Source organism: Musca domestica, unplaced genomic scaffold (assembly GCF_030504385.1).
Source record: "Musca domestica strain aabys unplaced genomic scaffold, Musca_domestica.polishedcontigs.V.1.1 85, whole genome shotgun sequence".
Classification (NCBI taxonomy): Eukaryota; Metazoa; Arthropoda; class Insecta; order Diptera; family Muscidae; genus Musca; species Musca domestica.
In genome coordinates this window covers 2415398-2431820 of record NW_026712418.1, presented here as the reverse complement: position 1 = coordinate 2431820, position 16423 = coordinate 2415398, and the positions used below count along the sequence as shown (strand labels likewise).

The 16423-nt window shown below is 36.1% G+C and overlaps 1 protein-coding gene across 3 annotated transcripts in view; it reads left to right on the top strand.

Moving 5' to 3' along the window:
• Positions 1–16423, top strand: part of LOC101890263 (sodium- and chloride-dependent glycine transporter 1) — a 53888-nt gene that overhangs the window by 20611 nt on the left and 16854 nt on the right. For 2 of the 3 annotated variants that reach the window (XM_059131331.1, XM_059131330.1), the window contains exons 2-5: positions 9166–10192; positions 15556–15687; positions 15774–15952; positions 16018–16058. In XM_059131331.1, the coding sequence (XP_058987314.1) occupies positions 9748–10192; positions 15556–15687; positions 15774–15952; positions 16018–16058 (797 nt within the window). In that variant the 5' untranslated portion in view covers positions 9166–9747. Of the gene's footprint in view, positions 1–8822; positions 10193–15555; positions 15688–15773; positions 15953–16017; positions 16059–16423 lie in introns of those variants that run through there. The other variant, XM_020037621.2, reaches the window with a different exon arrangement.

Here is a 16423-nt window from a genome sequence, read left to right as displayed (position 1 = left end):
ATTCCTATAGAACAGACCCTTTTCAACAGAATAGCATAAGACCATAGCGTTGTCTTCTTTTATAGAATACCATCAGGTCGTCTTCTTATATAGAAGACCATCAGGTAGTTTTCTTATATAGAAGACTATCAGGTGGTCTTCTTATATATGGAAGACCATCAGGTGGTCACCCAATTTCCTTCACTCACTACAAAATTTAGTACCATTTAGTACTTTTCGTACAAATATAGGACGCCAGCAGTAACATCCATTTCAAATTTCGGGATTTAAGCTCTATTAATTCACTCAATACCAAATTTAGTACTATTTAGTACATTTCACACAATTATGGCACACATTTCCAAAACCACCTCCCTATCTTATTTTCAGATACCAACACAGACTTTAATATCAAATTTCACAATTTCAGCTCTTTCGCTTCACACCATACCAAATTTAGTTCCATTGAGTACTTTTCGTACAAATATAGGACGCATTTCCAAACCACCTTCAAATCTCAAACAGAGATGCCATCAGTAGTCTAAATACTAAATTTCAGAATTTCATCTCCATCCCCACTCCGAATACCAAATATAGTACCATTCAGTACTTTTGGTACAATTATGGTACACATTTCCAAAAACCACATTCATATATCAAACTTACTTTCCAACCTTGATTCTAATACCAGATTTCCAATGTTTAGCTCTATCTGTTCAAATAATACCAAAAGGTACCATTTTAGAAGTTTAGTACCAGTTTGAACTTTTCGTGCCAAGAAATTTCCAAGAGCCCTTTGGCACCTCAATCCTGTACTCCATCATTGCAAATTTCAGAAGTCTAGCTCATTCCATTTGTCTAATACTAAGTTTACAATTTTTAGTACATTTCGTATACTTTTAGTACGAATTTCCAAAAACCAGTTTTATCACAAGCCTATGCCCCAATACTGGTCCTTGTGCAAAGTTTCTAGCTTTAACCGTTTGGTCTTGATTCTCGATCAGCCAGTCAGTTATTTCACAACTCTTTTATATACAGGGTGAGATGAAAAAACTGCAACCAACTTCTAACTGCTGTCATTTCCAAGTCACTCGTCCGACAGCCGTTAAAACTATTCCAGTGACAGGTCATTATATCGTTTACAAGCGTACAAAAGCATTTTGGTGAGAATTTTCCAGAAAAAAAGTTATTCGTGATGGAGTTCACGCGTGATAGTGAGATTTCTTTATATTTGGATGGAAAACGACAAGTGGCTATCGTTAGAGCAATCCAGCATTTAAATGTGAATAAATCTTTTGTGTCTCGTACCATCGCTCGTTACCGTGATACTGGTAGCGTAGCCCGACGTCAAGGAAGTGGACGCAAGAAAACAGCAACATCAGCAGAAATGGTTCGAAAAGTAAAGAAGCGACTTGATCGAAACCCCCGTCGCAGTGGCCGAAAAATGGCTCGTGAGCTGAACATATCGCAATATCCCATTCGGCATATATTGAAAAATGAGCTCGGGGTAAAACCATAGAAATTCCAAAAAGTGCAAGAACTTACACCGCAACAGAGGTGAACAGTGGTGAACTGCCGAATTTGGTTTTCTCCGATGAGAAAACATTCGTTTGTAAACAAACAAAAATGATCGTGTTTACTTGCCAAAGAGGTCAGCTGAAAATATGTATGTACCTTCGGTTGGCCACTAGAACTTAAGCGCCGGCCATGGTGATGGTGTGGGCCGCCATAACAGTCGAAGGTTGCTCTCCGCTCGTATTAGTCGACCGTGGAATCAGAATAAATGCCGAATATTATCGCGAAAATATTCTGGAGGGTGTATTAAAGCCTTGGGCACGCAAACATTTTGGCCGCAGACCTTGGACATTCCAACAGGACTCAGCACCATCGCACTCAGCTCGCACCACCCAAGAATGGTTACAAAATGAGGTTCCTTGCTTCATTTCCAGCGCACAATGCCCACCAAAATCTCCGGATACCAATCCGTTGGATCATTGTGTGTGAAGTATTTTGGAAAGCAAGGTTGACCCTAAAAAATACCAAAGTAGAGATCACCTCATCCAAGCGCTTGGCCGGGAATGGGGCAAAATATCGCAGAGCAACATTTAGGCAGCGTGTGACGGTTTCATTGGCCGTTTGAAGTCCATAATTCGTACCAAAGGTGGCCAATTCGAACAAATCTAAACTTATTCTAAAATTTGATACTATTTCCGAATTTTTTGCTTTCATTCAATAAAATTTAAAAAATAAATAAAAATTAGGGCGTTTGACTTTGTTTTAGTTTTTTTTTTTTTTTTTGTGTTATCTCACCCTGTATAGTAGACCAGTAGATTGTTCCTTTATGCAGGAGGCCAACAATTGGTCTTCATCATCAGGCGGTTCCATAAAATGGAAAATCATCAGGCCGACTTCCTTTGTAGAACACCATTTGGAGGTCATTTTATAAAGTAGGCCCTAGGCCTAGGTTGTCCTCTTTTGTAGAAGCAGGTTGGCATTCAGTAGTCATTTGCATTCTAGAAAACTTAAATTAAAATTTCATGTCAATATTCCAACATGCCTGAGGCCCTCCACACACACGGAGGTTTGTTTACCTCCCGGTTGTCAAGCATAATGAACCAAATAATTATTTTACTTAGAGATAATCTGTGTGCGATGAAGAGCTTCACTATTACAGTGGTGTTGCTCTTGTTGTTGTTGTTACTGTATTTGATATACATTTTCACTTTTTTCTTTCTTTCTTTCTATTTATTTTTTTGTGTGTCATTTACTGTATTTAATTAAATTGTCTCCATCTCGCCATGGACCAAACCGAGTCCAGCCAACCGACCATAGATTATACAAATATGAGTGTATGATGCCCTATCTGTAGTATGTTCGTCTGGCTGTCTGTATGTTCGTTTGTTTGTCTATTTGTCCGACTATTAGTCTGTTTAGTGTTAAACATCTTTTGTACTAAACTATTCGCTGTGTGTTGTCATTATTAGACCAACAGCCATTTGTTTATTTTACAGAATAGTTTTTCTTTTTTTTTTTAATTTCAGTCTCAAATGCGATACGCGCCGTGATAGAACATCGAAATCTTTCGTTTCACTTCCCCGGTTAATTTGTGCCACCACAAAAAAAAAAAAAAAAAAAAAATAAAATAAACGAAAACAAAAAAAAATAATAATTAATTAATTGCTAAGAAGTGTTATGTACGTCTATTGCCGTTAGTCACAAATTAATTAAAATTTGGTTGGAATTTTTGTTATTCGAATGCATTTTGAATTTTTTGTTTAAATGTACAAAAGTTAATGTTTGTGTGTGTGTGTGTGTGCTTATATGTGTTCTCAACTCTGACGTATTTTTGGTGTTTTTGTTTTGAATTTGGACATTTTTATCAGAAGTGTATTTTCTTGCTTTTATTTATATCTAAAGTTAACGATATTTTTTCTTTGCGTGTTTTCTTTAAGTAATTTTTGATTAGCCTCAAGCATTTGCCCCAAGTGAACTTCAGTCATATTTCACGCCATAAAAATCGTTTTTATTAAGGCGACTTTGTGGTTAATGATTTAAATGATATTTTGAACCTAAACAATAATCGTAGCTGTCAAATTGAATATTTGATTTTATTTTTCAATTTTCATTAACTCATTTGTGGTATATAACCAGTAAGGAAAGCTCAAAAGTCGGGCGGCAATATGATACCCTACACCACTATGCTTATTTAGTAGAGCTCTCGTAAAAAGGTTTATACAGGGCATTTCAGAGCTCTATGAGATATTTGGTACAAAATCAAAATCTATCTAATTCTATCGTGCATTTTACGAACTATAGCTATCTCTGAACCGGGTTTCTCCAAATTTGATGTATTAGCTTCTAGACTGAATTCGGTCTTATGTACGAAAATTCAGGTGATTTGGGCTGATATTGGCCATTTGATGAACAATTAACACGAAATCGGATGAAGATATATATGGGAGGCATATCCAAATCGGAACAGATTTTCATAAAGGTAAAATCAACTATTTTTGGGCTTTATCTGATATTTGGTACCAAATATCATTCCTGTGGAATGCATATTACGGATGTGAGGGACTTAAAGACCAAATCGGATGAAAGATATATATGAGAGCTATAGCTATATCTGAACCGATTTTTACTAAAATTGGTTTACTTGCTTCTAAGCTGGTTTTGGTCGGATTTGCCAAAATTGATGCTATTACGGCCATTTGGTGGTCAATCACCCGAAATCGGATGAAGATATATATGGGAGCTATATCCAAATCTGAACCGATTTCGATAAAATTTAAAACAGCTATTCATGTGCTCCATCTAATATCTGGTACCAAATATCACGGTTGTGGAGTGAATATTACGAATGTAAGGGACTAAAACACTGAATCGGACGAAACATATATATGGTTGCTATATCTATATCTGAACCGATTTTCACCAAAATTTGCTATACTTGCTTCTAGGCTGAATTGGGTCCGATGTACTAAAATTCAGTCCATTTGGACTTATATCGGCCATTTGGTGGTCAATTAACCCGAAATCGTATGAAGATATATATGGGAGCTATATCCAAATCTGAACCGATTTCGATAAAATTTAAAACAGCTATTTCTGTGCTCCATCTAATACCTGGTACCAAATATCATTCTTGTGGAGTGCATAGTAGGAATGTGAGGGACTTAAAGATCATATCGGATGAAAGATATATATGGGAGCTATAGCTATATCTGAACCGATTTTCTCCCAATTTGATATACTTGCTTCTAGGCCGAACTCGGTTGGGTGTGCCAAAATTCAGGTAATTTGGACTGATAGTGGACATTTGGTGCACATTTAACCCGAAATCGGATGTAGATATATATGGGAGCTATATCTAAATTTGATCCGATTCTCACCAATTTCAATAAGGTTCGTCCTTGGGCCAAAAAAAATATTGTTTGGAAAATTTCATCTCAATCGGATAATAAATGCGACCTGCATTTTGTTCACAAGAATACATGGACGGACGGACAGACGGACTGACATGCATAAATCGATTCAGAAAGTGATTCTATGAAGGTTCTCAAAAGTAACTATGGGTCTATCTCGTTTCCTTCTCCATGTTACAAACAAATGCACAAAGACATAATACCCTTACCACTATGTGGTGTAGGGTATAAAAATGTTAAAAATCTCAATTTAAAGAGATTCATAAAATATAGTTTTTTTTTTGTATGGATTGTTGACTGTTTTGATGACCCAATCTTTATGACTTTTTAATGACTGAAACGACATTAATTGCCATTATTAAGACACTAGTGGACTTTAATAAAAAGTCAAGCAGGTTTATATTAATTTTGTGACTCTTTTCAGTTTAAAGTCTTTTTTGACATTTCTCTATAAATTACATTTTAAATTTCATAATTACTATTTTAAAATTCAACAAAATGTAAAGAAAAAATGGTCGAAGTAATGCATTTTTCAATTAAATTTCACTAAATTCGAATGTTGGGAATGTGGAATGACAGGTGGACCAAAAACAAAGTAATTTTTCCGCCTTTAAATTAAATTTATTAGAAACCAGAAAGGAATTATTAAAAGTCGAGGAATTATTTAGACGTTTTATGTTTCCTGTCAAGAGGTCATTCTAAATTAATGAGAACTGTCGAAATCAGTTCAGCCGTTCTCGACATATAAGAGATCTTTCAAGCATATCTTCTTTGATAGACATATATATCGCACATGTTTTGCTATATATCCGATTTGTTGGATGTTAACATCAATGTAAATGTCAGAAGTAACCTTGTCATAGCTTCGTGATTTCGCCGGGATTTAAAATATTCGCGGTTTAATGAAAAATATTGAATTTTTTCAACACAAAAGATATGGTCTATTTTACCCGCTAAATATTATCCGATGACCACCCGAATTGGTAGGCTTCTTCCCCGCCCTAAACTCTAGCTATATGCGAAATTCCGCACGATTGGTCTATAATTGCGACCTGTATAGCTACTGCAAAATCCGACATTTTTTCAGTATTTGGTCCATTTCAACCCCTAAACATTGTGCGATCATCTCCAAAAGAAATAGGCTTCTATTCTGACCCTAACCCCACATCCATTTTAAATTTCGTGAAGATCGGACCATAATTGCGACCTGTAGCGTGATTACAAATTAACATGGACAGACGGACAGACGGACGGACGGACATACATAGCTAGATCGACTCAGCTCGGCGAGCTAGGAAGATCCATATATACTTTCCTATATGGGAAACCAATATTTCGAGGTGTTACATAAATTTTGGCCCAATCAAACTTATAATACCCCCAACACATAGTGTTGCAGGGTATAAAAACCGGAAAATCGGTGGTAATTTCATATTGGAGTATACCAAAGCGTGAACTGATAAAGCCCAGTCAACCAGTCATTCTAGACATAACTACAACTTTTTTGGTTTCCAAGTTACAATTTGTAAGTTGGTCGGGATAAAATTGTACATCCCCTACCAAATCGGCTACCCTATAACACTACAATATGTTAGAAGCCCCCTTATGTCCAAATTCACTTTGGAAAATTTCGCTTTCTAAATTATGCCCACTGCCGAGATATTACCCTTAGCATTTTGACCAGGGACACTTGCTCAATACTTACGCACTGCGTCGTGCTGTTAGTTGTTGTGGTCCAGTTTACAGCTAAATGCTAGAATTCTTTGAAAATGCTAGAATTCTCCCCTGTCCTAAACTTTCATCTCAGGCGAGTCGATTAGCTGCAATTGTGTGATCAGGATTTTTTTTATTTTTTTGGTTTATTTGAACCCCTACATATTTTGCAATTATCTGCAAAAGCAAGAGGCCCATCTCTATCTCCAAATTTAGACTCATCTATATGATTTGCTTGTCTAAGATATTTCGCTAAATTCATCAACGAAATCAGCATAAAAAAGCCAGAAGTTCGCCTTTTGTGTATTTCGAATATCACCTGTAAGTAATGTTGGTATTTTTTTCACACAAAAGTAGTGGTCCATTCTACACGCTGTCCTAAACTCTAATTTCTTGCGAGATTTCGTGTCCTTCGGATTTTTTTTGTGGTCTTTATAACGGCTGCAAAATCAGGAACATTTTTAGTTGCTGGTCCATTTCAACCCCTAAATATATTGCGAGCATCATTGAAAACAAAAGGCCTAGCCCTACTGAGCCAACTCTTCCCTTGTGAAAATTTTCGTGAGAATCGACGATAAGTTCAAAAATATTACAAAATATATACTTCAATATTATAAGACAAAGTGAAAAAATCGCATGCGATAAAAAATATGAAAAAATTAAAAAAATGTCACAAAATACTACAAATTCTATATTGACATCATTATTGGCATCTTTTTATGCGATTTTTTTAGATTTTATTCTTTTATGCCAAAAGGGCATTCTGAATTGACCAAATTTGTCAAAATCGGTCCAGTCATTCTTGAGATATAATAATTCCTTTGTATATTTACATTATATATATTTCGCTATATATATCCGATATTTTCTCTATAGGCATCTACGTAACGGTCAGACTTGACCTGTTCGTATATCTGTGATTTCGCCTGGATTAGAAATATCCGCGGTTTAATTAAACAATTTGACTTTTATTTAACACAAATATTATGGTCTATTTTATCCACAATATATTATCCGATGACCATTAAAATTGGAAGACTTCTGCCCAGCCCTAAGCTCTAATCCCATGCTAACTTCCCCGTCGATTGGTCTATAATTGCGACTTGTGGAGCAACTGCAAAATCACGAAAATTTTCCATTTCAACCCCTAACTGTTATGCGATCATCTCCAAAAGCACTAAGCTTCAATTCTGGCCCTAGCCCCACCTCCATTCTAAATTTCGTGAAGATCGCACCGTAATTGCGACCTGAAAAGTGATTACAAATTAACATGGACAGACGGACGGACGGACATACATAGCTAGATCGACTCATCTCGGTGAGATAGGAAGATCCATATATACTTTACTATGTGGGAAACCAATATTTCGAGGTGTTACTTAATTTTTGACCCAATACCTCCAACACATAGTGTTGTAGGGTTTAAACAATTAAAAAAGCTGTAAGTTCGGCCGAGCCGAACATTGAATACCCTCACCATTTGGAACGAATTTAGCAATTCTCAAAAACAATAAAATCCGTTAAAAATTTTGTTAAAATCTTAAAAATACCGAATATAAAAGCTAATATTAGGGTCATGGACCTGCATAGGTAACATTTGTCATAAGCCATTACAATATTCAAATACGAAACTTAAAAAAAATCGGTAATAATGTCGCTAAAATCATCAAAATACCGAATATCGGGAAGTACCGTTATATGGGGGCTATACGACGACGTGGACCTGCACAGACAATATTCTGTCTTAGGCTGTAGTATCCATTACGAACTTCAAATACCAAATTTGAAACAATTTCCGTGAATAATGTCGCTAAAATCATAAAAATACAGAATATCGGGAGGTACCAGGGGCTCTACGTAGACGGGGACCTGCATACACAATTTTCTGTCTTAGGCTTTAGTATCCATTTCGAACTTAAAATACCAAATTTTAAAACAATTCCTGTGAATAATGTCGCTAAAATCATCAAAATACCGAATATCGGGAAGTACCGTTATATGGGGGCTATACGACGACGTGGACCTGCACAGGCAATTTTCAAATACCAAATTTGAAACAATTTCCGTGAATAATGTCGCTAAAATCATAAAAATACCGAATATCGGGAGGTACAGTTATATGGGGGCTATACCAAAACGTGAACCTACATGGCCCATTTTCAATACCAAAAGTCCTGCAGACATAACATACATTTGAGTAAAATTTTAACAATCTACTTCAATTCGTTCGGAAGCTAGAGTGATTTCCACAGACGGACGGACATCGCTAAATCGACATAGAATTTTATGCTGATCAAGAATATATATACTTTGTGTGGTCTAAAATGTATATTTCGAGGTGTTACAAACGGAATGACAAACTTATAATACCCTCCATACTATGGTGGAGGGTATAAAAATCCGAAGATTGATTAAAATATTGAACTAACATAAAACACAAATCTGTGGCGCCCAATATAAAATGTTCTGCCAAATCACGTAAAATTACACAACTGTCCTACCCCTGCACTTCTATTCAATTTGACATATCTATTTTCCATTTTCCAAGAACTATAGGTTTCACATTGTTTGAGCAACAACAATAACAAGATCAGAGAATGGATACAAAGTAACGATCAGCTAATGAGAAATACTGAATTGTTAATTCAGACAACAACTAATTGCTATTGTAAATATAACTTAATCATGATGATGACAATGATTTGAAAAACGACAACAACAGCAACAACAATATCATCATCGGCAGCAGCTTTAATCGATCAACAATAAACAATTTAAAGTCAAACACAACAAAAGTTTTAACCTCAACGCGAGAGATCAACGACAACAACAACAACGGCGACAGATACCCCCCAGTCTAAACGAACAAATTCTCAGACTCAAGCTCAGACTACTTTACAGAAATTAACATAATTTGTCGTGCAAGTGGCACTCCATAAAATAAACAGACGGAACGAAAGTACAATCCACAGCAGGGGGTCTCAATTTATGGTAATAAAAGTCAAAATTGAAATTGAATGCGACATCTTCGAAGTGCAGCAGAGCCACAGAAATCAGAGACATAAATGATCATCCGACAGAGTTCCTAGAAAAAAAAGTTGTGGAGACCGTGTCCTAACATTGATATACCATGAAATCGTTCTATACCGAAGCCAAAAATCAATTAAGCAACTGTACTCGCATTATATCGGATACAACAGCATCAGTGCCGCCATCACCACCAGCCTCAACAACACCCACCTCCAACTACAACTACAACCACAAACATGAACTTGAACACGATGAGTATGGTTATGACACAGATGTCAATGCAACCGAGGTAGCTATGGTGGGGGAGTGTGGGGAAGATGATGACACTCTAACACCCGGCTGTCCCCCATCCACACTGGGTCTGAACAATAATTTTATTGCATCGACCACAACGGCGTACGACACACTGCAGCGACCTTTCAAATATGACAAATTGCGGGGTCGCTGGTCGACAGCAGCTGATTTTTATTTTTCCTGTACCAGCCATGCATTCGGATCCATTGTCTTTTCAGAATTGGCGCTGTACGTTTCCATGTTTGCGGGAGGTAAGTACACACACACACACGTTCACATATATATTTTCTTAGTTTTTCTCTGCTCATCACACGGAAAAAGAGTAAATATTTTTACAAAATTTATTGGACAAATTGTTATTGTTTTTTTTTTTTGTTGCAAACAATTTTATTTAGGAGGCGTCAACAAATTAATTTTGATAAAAGTGAATAAAATTTATGATCTCTCAGTTTTGTGATGCTACTTTTGGGAATAAGCTAATTTTAAATGGCAAATATGCAAAGAGCTTTACTGAAGGCACGCGGTTCCAAAGAATTCCTCAAAATCGCCGCACAGTGGGGGTGAGATCCTTGAAAACGAACATTAATTCAGGGAAGCATTCTATCGCTTCGAAATTTTGCTCAGACATTTATATTATCCCTAGTATGTCTGATATTAAAAATGGGCCATATCGGTCCACGTTTCGTTATAACCCCCCTATATAACATTAATTCCTGATTTCAGGTATTTTGAATTTTTTTGACCACAATTTTTAACCAAATCTTATTTAACTGGACATTTAGAGTCCTGAATAGATATAATTTCTTCATGGCTAACCTTTTCAAGACTGCTCTACTATTTTGTATAGGTCCCATATTACTCTACCTCCTAATATTCGGTATTTTGAAGGTATAGACCACAATTTTAAACCCAATCATGAGTAACTTAACATTTCAGGGCTCACAGAATCTCTCCCTTATAAATTTTCTGAAGGTCCACAAATATGTATAGACCATATGTAATGGAACTTCCAAATTTTTGATATTTTAGGTATTTTGACAGTTTCAAGTAGAGCTTTTTTAAAATCTATTATTTGGTATTTTCTTTCTCAGTAGATAAAAACTACAAATATTGTCATTATAGAACCAAACTTTAACGTAGGTCTCTGTAGAGCCCAATAGGATTCGACCAAAAACAGATATAAATTCAAAGGAATACTTTCATCGTACCCTTTCATTTGTTTTTATACCCTACACCACAAGGTGGTCAGGGTATTATGTCTTTGTGCATTTGTTTGTAACAGGCAAAAGGAAACGAGATAGACCCCTAGTTCCTTTTGATGATCTGCATAGAATCACTTTGTGAGTCGATTTATGCGTGTCAGTCCGTCCGTCCGTCTGTCCATGTATCCTTGTGAACAAAATGCAGGTCGCATTTATTATCCGATTGAGATGAAATTTTGGAAACAACATTTGTTTGGCCCAAGGACGAACCCTATTGAAATTGGAGATAATCGGTAAAAATTTAGATATAGCTCCCATATATATCTTCGTCCGATTTGCTTTTTATTGTGCACCAAACGTGTAATATCAGTCCGAATTGTATGGAATTTTGCACATACAACCAAATTAGGCCTGAAAATAAGTGTGCCAAATTTGATCGAAATAGGTTCAGATACAGCTATAGCTCCCATATATATTGTTCATCCGATTTGTTAGTTCAGTCCTCCGCAGCCGTAATATGCACTCTGTAACACCAATATTTGGGGAAATATATCAAATGCAGCTCAGAAATACCTTCGCAAAATTTTATCGAGATCGGTTCAGATTTGGATATAGCTCCCATATATAACTTCGTCCGGTTTATCTTTGATTGTGCACCAAACGTCTACTATTTGCCCAAATCGGATGAAATTTGGCACTTACGACCGAGTCTAGAAGGTAGTATGCCAAATTTGGTGAAGATCGGTTCAGATATAGCTATAGCTTCCATATATATTGTTCATCCGATTTGTTGTATTTGTTACCCACAGCCGTAATATGCACTCCGTAACAACGATATTCAGGGAAACATATCAAATACAGCTCAGAAATATCTTTGCCAAATTTTATCGAGATCGGTTCAGATTTGGATATAGTTCCCATATATATTTTTATCCGATTTCAAATTATTTTTGCACCAAATGGGCAATACAAGTCCGAATTTAAAATATACAAATGCTTCGGAATATTTAGTCCTTTGAACTTTAAATTATAATTATAATCATAGGGTGTATGATTGAATTCTCCCATAAAAACTTTTAGTTGTTATATGGAGCTCAACTAAATTAGCAAAGTGGTATAGGGTATCATAAAATCGGCCCGCCCGACTTTAGGACTTTCTTTACTGGTTTTTTTTTAATGTTCACTTCTTAAGAAGTAAACCAGTAACGAAGGTCAAAAGTCGGGCGAAGCCGACTATATGATGCCCTACACCACTATTCGTATTTAGTAGAGCTCCCGTAACCAAAAAATGCGTTGGGAATTTATGTGAAGTTGGTTTTAGGGAAGTCACAATTTGGGAACTATATCAAACTCTGTATCGAGAAAATTTGATTGAGGCCTTTTTCCCTCTACTACCAAAAACATTGTTGTATAGTGCATTTTATGACTTCGAGAAGGATCATATTAAAAACTATTTGTTGGAGCAATATCGAGTTTCACCAAATGGAAAAATTCGGTTGAATATTAAAATTAAATTAAAAAATGATCAAATTTGGACTAATATTATATATGCGGTGAAAATAACCGTAAAATCAGAATTGCCAAATTCAGTCCATTTGGGTTGATATTAGCCATTTGGTCCACAATAAACCTGATATCGGATAAAGATATATATGAAATCTATATCAAAATCTAATATGATCTCGATAGGATTTTACAGAGGTATTTTGAGCCCCATAAGTTATATGGTACCAAATATAATTCTTGTGAAGTGCATATTACTCATGTGAGGAACTTAAAACCTCAAAATCGGATGAAACATATATAGGCGAGCTTCATCTGAATCAATTTTCTTCAAATGAACTTGTTTCTAGGATGAATCAAGTCGGTTGTGCTAAACCTGAATTTGGATAAATGTACGTATGGGAGCTATATCCAAATCAAACCTATCTTGATAAAATTTTGGCAGAGGGTTTTTTGGGCTGTATCTTATATCTGGTATTAAAGTTCATTGTTGTGGAGTCGGAAGAAACATATATATGGAAGCTATAGCTATATCTGAACTGATTTTCTCCAAATTTGATGTACTTGCTTCTAGACTAAATTCGGTCAGATGTGCCAAAATTCAAATCATTCTGACCGATATTGGCCATTTGATGCACAATTTACCCGACATCGGTTGAAAATATGTACAGGGTGAGATAAAACAAGTTAAAAAGCAGTATGTTGGACCGGGCAGTACTTTGAATACCCTCCACCATTTGGAACCAATTTGGAAATTTTCAGAAAAAAAAAATCCCTTAAAAATTCTGTTAAAATCTTAAAAATACCGAATATAACCGCTATATTGAGGTCTATACGTGGACCTACATATGCATTATTTGTTATAAGTCATTACCACATTATAAACGGGTATAATGTAGCATATTTAAAATACCGTATATAGGGAGGTACCGTTATATCGGAGCTATACGAAGACCTGAACCTGCATAGACAATTTTATGTCAGAGGCTGTAGCATTCATTACGAACTTCAAATGCTAAATTTGAAACAATTCCATTGAATAATGTTGCTAAAATCATCAAAATACCGAATATAGGGAGGTACCGTTATATGGGGGCTATATGAAAACGTGGACCTACATGACCCATTTAATACTGGCAAAATAAGCATGTGTGCAAAATGTAAGCCTTCTATCTCAATTCGTTCGAAAGATAGCGTGATTAAAACAGACAGATAGAAGGACAGACAGACGGACTTCGCTATATATTCGCTAATATATATACTTTGTTGGGTCTGACATGATTATGCGCTGGAAATGAATGGCCATTGTGCGCTGGAAATGAAGCGAGGAACCTCATTTTGTAACCATTCTTGGGTGGCGCGTGCTGAGTGCGATGGTGCTGAGTCCTGTTGGAATGTCCAAGGTCTGCGGCCAAAATGTTTGCGTGCCCAGGACTTTAATACACCCTTTCGGCATTTATTCTGATGCCACGGTCGATTAATACGAGCGGAGAGCAACCATCGGCTGTTATGGCGGCCCACACCATCACCATGGCCGACGCTTTAGTTCTGGTGGCCAACCGAAGGTGCACATTTTCAGCTGACCTTTGTAGCAAGTAAACCCGATCATTTTGTTTGTTTACAAACTGCTGGAAAACGAATGTTTTAGCCACCCTGAGCTCATTTTTCACGAGCCATTTTTCGGCCACTGCGACGCTGTTGTCGATCAACTCGCTTCTTTACTTTTCGAACCATTTCCACTAATCTTGCTGTTTTTTTCGTCCACTTCCTTGACGTCGGGCTACGCTACCAGTATCATGGTAACGGGCGATGGTACGAGACACAAAAGATTTATTCAGATTTAAACGCTGAAGTGCTCTAACGATAGCCACTTGTGGTTCTCCAGCCAAATATAAAGAAATTACACTATCACGCTTGAATTCCATCACAAATAACTTTTTTTTTGGAAAATTCTCATCAAAATGTTTTTGTACGCTTGTAAACAATATAATGAGCTCTCACTGGAATAATTTTAACAGCTCTCGGACGACCAAATCCGTTTCAGGATATTTGGAGTCGATCTAGCGATGTCCGTCCGTCCGTCCGTCTGGTGCGCACGATAACTCACGAAGGGAGTATCCGATTTGGTCGAAACTTGGTACATCGTAATATTATTGCCAAACTTAAATCGAATTCTGAGATGAGCAATATCTGCCCATTACTTCTGGTACGTACATTGACAACATTGGTATCTATCGGTTGGTCTTACTGCTAACATATTTCGTGTTTTGAATGGACTATTCCAGCCAGATTTAGGTATAGTATGAATATTTTCCATATTTCAAAGGGTTTGCCTTTAATTTCCAATGTTATCCCCTGCAATTAGATATTTCAGATTCTTAATGGGTAGTTAAACCTTTCGCATGTTGCTCCATTTTTTTTTTTGTGTTTTTTCTAATTTTCAGAATTTGATGGTTTCGACCAAAAAATCATGCTTTAATTTGGTATTTTGGGTTCTCAGTGAGGATAGTCGATTTGGTCATAAATCAAGTTTTCACATGGTGGAAAGTATAAAATATTCTGCAAGCCTAAGTTATCATTATCTTTACTTGCTTTTTAGTGGCAAGCTTGTACTTTCCCCTGAAAAGTTTCCAACTTCAACCAACTACTTCTATTAAACCCCTCCCTTCTGCGGATAATACAGTAGATTAGTATGAAATAATTATCAAATAGTTTGCATTCATTATTGAAAATCATTAGACAAACAGTCGTCGTCACTGCGATTATTTTCAATTATAAGCAGATGATTAGAGAGATCATTGAAAGGTCGAAGCAAATTGATTTATAGTTCCCTTGAAATGCTAACTTGCTCTCCATTAACCTCTTTTTAATTTGTTTTCTTTATTATTTTTTTTTTATAATTTTATTAGCATATGCACTGCTGCCATATCTGTTTGGTGTTCTGCTGTATGCCATACCCATATTTGGTATACAAACATTTTTGGGACAATTTTCATCATCCGGAACGATATCGGTGTTTCGTGTAGCGCCCATATTTAAAGGTAAATATGTGATATTGTTTCTTTTAATTCTACTAAATTTTAAAAAGTTAACCATAGTTTTTGATTTTCTTTGAACACCCGGACAGGTATTGGCTATTCAATTTTACTACACAATTTTGTTTCACTGTCATACTATGCGGTAATCGCTGCGGTTCCTTTAATTTATGCCGTTAACTCTCTACAACCTGTGATACCATGGATGAGTTGCAACAACTCATGGAATACTCCAAATTGTTCGACACATAGCACCTACGATGATTATGATGTGAGTTGATGGGCATAGGAAAAGTGGATAAAAGAAAGTAATGACTTCTTTTTTTACGATTCTAGGAAGATGAAATTTTTCCACATTCCTCGGAAGAATTCTTTCGGTGAGTATTGAACCATATCTTGGACTCAATTAAATTTGTCAATTTAGGTATGTGTGTTACTGTACAAAAAACAGAGTTTTCCCTCTTTTCTTGGCAAATTTCTCTAATTAAATGCTTTATAGTCTTTGAGAAAGTCGTAATTTACTTGTAAGAATATCAACGGCCAATTTTCTTTTGTAAAACTGCATTTCATATATCGTAAACATAACAAACAGTACTTTCTAAAATATTGAGCATACTTTTAGGCGTATATTGTCTTTGCATGGGCAATGCTGTCAATGAGGGAAAGTAATTTTACGAAAATAATCACTTGTAAAAAAATTGAATTGATTGAAATGTTTTTATACCGACAGACCTACTACAAA